Consider the following 5,172-nt stretch of genomic DNA (forward strand, 5'->3'; position numbering starts at 1 on the left):
CTCTCATATTGGAATTAATCAGAAGGAATTTGCAGATTTTATTTTACTAGGAAAAAACAGAACAGAACAGAAGGGAATATGGCTAAATGTTTAACATTTGTTAAAGCTGGCTGTTTGTTACATTTTTCGCTGTCCTTTTCTGTATCCTTGACGATTTCATCATTTAAAATGAAATAATGGTTTTCGGGCCCACCCTGATTTGTGGAGAGCAGCTGCCGCCGCCGCCACATCAAGGGGGCGGGTCCGGCAGACGCTACAATTACTTCCGGCGCCGCAGTCGCCGCCCCCCTGCTGCTGTCTGGCGGGGGAGGAGCTCACGACCCGGGAGCAGCGGCTCTAGCGGTCTTGGCGGTCGGAGGTCTTGGCGGTCGGAGGTCCAGATCTCTGCTCCTCTGAAGAGCGTGTTGCGTGTGGACTGGGTGAGTGAAAGGCTGATTGTTTCCTCGGGTCATCCAGGCGCTGGCGGTGGGGAGCGTGGCGGGCGTGGGGCGAGTGTCCGGGCAGGGGGCGAGGATTTTGGGGGGTTCCCGTGAACTGCTTTTCAGGTTCGCCCCTCGGGAAGGGGTGAGGCGGACGCGGGACCGGACCGCAGAGTGAGGCCCGTGTCCTCCCTTCTGTCTGTTTGGGGGCTGCATCCTCCGTTGCCGAGCCCTTTTCGTGAGGCGCGGCCCCCACTCCAGTTGCGTTAATCGCTATTTGGGGAGGGGGGAGTGGTGGTCGCGGCCCTCTCTCCCACTTGTCCCTGCCTCTCCTCCCCTCTTTTTCTCCCTCCTCGGCCCCTTTGCGGAGCACACGTGGCCTTTCTTCTCCCATTTTGCTGTTGTTTTGCCAAATGGTAAATGATGAAGATTTTTAGGTAAAAATATTGTTCCTGGGAAAAGAATTGTTGCCGGGGCGGGGGAGGGGGGAATGATTCTCAGGGGAAATCTAGACTCACACATGCCCTTTTCTTTCTTTTCCCCCCTCCCTTGCCACATTGGTTTGGGTCTACCATTTGAGCTGATGACGTTTTCCCATCTCTTACTATGACATTGTGCCCCCCCACCCCTGTGTCATGCGAGTACGCGCGCGCTCAGTAGCCTTCCATGGCAGTCCCCCTGCCCCTCCATCCTCTAGGTTCCAGCGCGTCCCCTCCTGTGCGCATGCGCAAACACAGGCACACGCACACACCCTCTCTCACACCCTCCAATGCCTTCCCCCTGAGAGAGAGTCTCTCTCTTTTTCTCTCTCTCTCTCTCTCTCTCTCAACCCCCTCTCTCTCTCAACCCCCTCTCTCCCTCATACCCTCCGGCGCCTTCCTCTCCCCCTCCCCGCCTACCGTACCACACCTCAAGAACCGGCTCTCTCCGCTCTCTGCCTGCGCACGCGCACACACACACACACACACACACACACACACACACACACACACACGCCCCCCCCCCCCCCGGGACTGCCCTCCTTCTCTCTGCCTGCCACATACACACGTAAGGACATTCTTCTCTTGCTGGCCACTGGCATACATGGGCACCCATACGTGCCGGTTCACACACCCTTCTCGGTGCTCTCCTCTCCTGCTCTCTGTCTGCCACATGTGTCAGAGACAGCCTTACTTTGCTGGTCCGCGCAGTGCTCACACTCACACACTCACATAAATCCTGCTCCCGGGACACGGCCCCCCTCCGTGCTCGTCACATTCACACATGCAGACGTTCTTTGATTGTCCACCTCTGTTCTGTCCGCCACATGCACATCCCTCTCCTGTGCCGCCCCCCACCCCATACATTGGTGCCTGCTGCATTTGCTCACGCTGACGTTTCTCCATGATTGCCTCCCATTTTGAGGAACACACACACAAACTTAGACACTCCTCTCCATTGCCACCATACCCTCCCCTGCCTGCGTTGTACACATAAACACAGGCATCCCTCCATAGTTCCAGCTGCCACACATACAGCTATACGCACACGTTCCTTTTCTCTTGTACTTACACGCATCCCTCTCCTCCAAAGCCACTCCACCTACGTCTGTCATTTTCATACCCACATCCAGAGTGAGTCCCATTCTGTCTAACACTCCTACCCCTTCCCCCTACAAACATGGACATCCCTCCACTGCAGGATTGCTGGTACCCTTCCATCTGTCCCTCTCCTCCTGACAGACACGTAGGCACTCAGGCACACACAGTGGTCTATATTTTCCACTCTATTCCAATTTGCATTTCTCCTGTATGTCTGCAAGGCTCAGAAAAACCCAGACACCCCATAAAAAACCCACAGTAGTCTTTCCTTTTCCCACGCTGGCACAATTCCACAGTACTTCACCTACCTTCCAAGCATCTAGTCACCCCCCAGCTTCTGTCAGATTCTCCCCTAAGTATGGCTTTCCTGCAAACCCAGTCTTGTACTCATTTTGCCAACGTTAAAAATGTGTTCCAGGTCTACACCTGACAGTCACTGAATACTACTCCAGGCCTTAGAAGAAAGCGAAACTAATTTTAAAGGCCCCTTATTCTTTATGTTACCTGCCTGCTGAAGTGAAAATAAACCTCCCTGCTCCTTTATTCTGAACTGATTTGACTTTCCCATCTCAAAAAAAGTGTGCAGGGAGCACGAGCCTTTCCACCCGAGCCCCAGCTGTATTGGAAACCCTCGTAAGTCAGAGCAATGGGTCAGGAATCTAGCAAGCCTGTATGGCCCAAACCAACAGGAGGGTATCAATCCAGTACAGGCAGGAGGTATGGAAGAAGGCATGCTTATGTCAGTTTCAGGCCATCGATGAGCCAGCAGGAAAGGATTGCCGGCCAGAGAAAGACAACCTCCGAAGTCCCAATGCACAGATCAGCTCCCAGTCAAACCACCAAGAGGAGCCGCTCGCCATTTTCCACTACTCGGCGTAGTTGGGATGACAGTGAGAGCTTGGGAACCAGCCTGAGTGTTGATAATGAGGACTATTCCAGGTATCCACCAAGAGAGTACAGAGCTTCGGGTAGCAGAAGAGGCATGGCTTTTGGACATATTGACTCTTACGGGGCAGATGATAGTGAGGAGGAGGGGGCTGGGCCTGTTGAGCGACCTCCAGTGAGAGGGAAAACTGGCAAGTTTAAAGATGCTAAGCTGTATGACCCAGAGAAAGGGGCAAGGTCTTTGGCTGGGGCACCTCCACAGTTCTCTGGTTTTAACCGTGATGTGAGAGAGGAGCTTGACAAGTTAAATCCAGCCTCTGCAGCAAGATGCTGTGCTAGCAGAGCTGAGTTCCTGCAGCAAAATAGTGTGGCCTCACAGTCATCTCCAGCTGAAGGCAAGGTGGCTATAAGTGGTGAGAGCTTGGAGAGGGAGAGACGGGAGCCGAATTGGCCTGCACGTCCCAGCAGGGCTCCTGTGAGTATTTGTGGTGGTGGGGAAAACACCCCAAAGAGTGCAGAGGAACCGGTGGTGAGGCCCAAAATCAGAAATCTGGCAAGTCCAAACTGTGTGAAACCAAAAATATTTTTTGATACTGATGATGATGATGATATGCCACATAGTACTTCCAGGTGGAGGGATAGCACCAATGCCAATGGAGGCCGCTTGGATGGCCTAGCAAGAAGAGGCAGGGGCGAGAGTTCAAGTGGCTACTCTGAGCCAAAGTACCCCGAAGACAAGAGGGAAGTGAGGAGTGACCAAGTGAAACCAGAAAAGATGGCAAGACGGCAACTCACCATGGCTGACCCTGACTTCTGGATGTACAGTGATGATTACTACAAATACTGTGATGAAGACTCTGACAGTGACAAAGAGTGGATTGCTGCTCTTCGTCGGAAGTATCGAAGTCGAGAGCAAACCCTGTCCTCCAGTGGTGAAAGCTGGGAGACTCTGCCCGGGAAAGAAGAGTGTGAACCTCAGCAAGCCAGGGTGAGCGCCACTGCCAGTGCCAGTCTTGGTGCGAGTGCCAGCACCGGCTCCGGCGCCAGTGTCAGTGCTGGTGCCAGCAGTGGCAGTGATGGCAGCAGTTACCTTGAAGAAGTTCGAGAACCATCTCTTCAGGAAGAGGAGCAGACGTCCCTGGAAGAAGGAGAAATTCCTTGGCTGCAGTACAATGAGAATGAGAGTAGCAGTGAGGGGGATAATGATTCTGGTCATGAGCTGACGCAGCCTGGGGTATTCATGCTGGATGGAAACAACAACCTCGAAGATGACTCCAGTGTGAGCGAAGACCTGGAAGTGGATTGGAGCCTCTTTGATGGATTTGCAGATGGGTTAGGAGTGGCTGAAGCCATTTCCTATGTGGATCCTCAGTTCCTCACCTACATGGCACTGGAAGAACGCCTGGCCCAAGCAATGGAAACTGCCCTTGCGCACCTGGAGTCTCTTGCGGTGGATGTAGAGGTGGCCAATCCACCAGCGAGCAAGGAGAGCATTGACACTCTTCCCGAGATCCTGGTCACTGAAGATCATGGCGCGGTTGGTCAGGAGATGTGCTGTCCTATCTGTTGCAGTGAATACGTGAAGGGGGAGGTGGCAACTGAGCTGCCATGCCACCACTACTTCCATAAGCCATGTGTGTCCATCTGGCTTCAGAAGTCAGGCACCTGCCCTGTGTGTCGCTGCATGTTCCCTCCCCCACTCTAAAGACCAAGGCTGTTTACTCCTGGTCTGATTATTTTCCCCATCTGAAATCCACAATACTGCAGGAGCCCTCTCAAAATTAACAATGGAAATGAAACCAATCGGCCACTTAGACTAAACCTGTTGATTCCTTGTGATGATTTCCAATGTGAAACGGTTGTGTATGATTACATTACAAATCACATCATCTTTTAGAGGTTAGAAAGGGAAAACTAAACTTTCTAAATGCTACTTGAGATTGTAGTAAGAACATTTTCTAATCTGAAAGTTGAAATAAGTTGCATTTGTTTTCTTAAGTAGAATATATTGCTATTAATTGTAATGTCAAGTTTATTAAATATGTCAAAATGGGCAAAATCATTTTTGTTGCATGTTATAGGTTAATGTTCCTGTAATTGCAGTGCTGTAAAAGCTTATTAAAGTTCTTTTGGTTTTACATGGTATAATGGCATTGTTTGGTTTTGTGTAAAGCAGTGGTACTAAGTGACTTTATAATTGATCCCTTGCATTTGCATCAAAAGTAGAGGTGTGTTTTTTGTTTGTTTGTTTTTTGTTTTTTTTTGTTTTTTTGTGTTCCCAACAGCAG

General features: G+C 51.2%; 1 protein-coding gene across 2 annotated transcripts; it reads left to right on the plus strand.

Moving 5' to 3' along the window:
• The first annotated feature begins 366 nt into the window (after window positions 1–366).
• PJA1 (praja ring finger ubiquitin ligase 1) lies at window positions 367–4,775 on the plus strand. Of its 2 annotated transcripts, XM_069463123.1 has the most exons (3): window positions 367–419; window positions 2,418–2,938; window positions 3,506–4,775. In XM_069463123.1, exons 2-3 carry the CDS (start codon window positions 2,646–2,648, stop codon window positions 4,587–4,589), a joined length of 1,377 nt encoding a protein of 458 aa, XP_069319224.1. In that variant the 5' UTR covers window positions 367–419; window positions 2,418–2,645; the 3' UTR covers window positions 4,590–4,775. The 2 variants fall into 2 exon arrangements, with proteins under 2 accessions (XP_069319224.1, XP_069319222.1); XM_069463121.1 differs by having other exon boundaries at window positions 2,418–4,775.
• Window positions 4,776–5,172: the final 397 nt, after the last annotated feature.

This window comes from Eulemur rufifrons, chromosome 30, assembly GCF_041146395.1.
Source record: "Eulemur rufifrons isolate Redbay chromosome 30, OSU_ERuf_1, whole genome shotgun sequence".
NCBI lineage: Eukaryota > Metazoa > Chordata > Mammalia > Primates > Lemuridae > Eulemur > Eulemur rufifrons.

Excerpts from the sequence above, each read along its gene's own strand:
- PJA1 (XM_069463121.1), top strand. The coding sequence starts at position 2,646 with ATGGGTCAGGAATCTAGCAAGCCTGTATGGCCCAAACCAACAGGAGGG.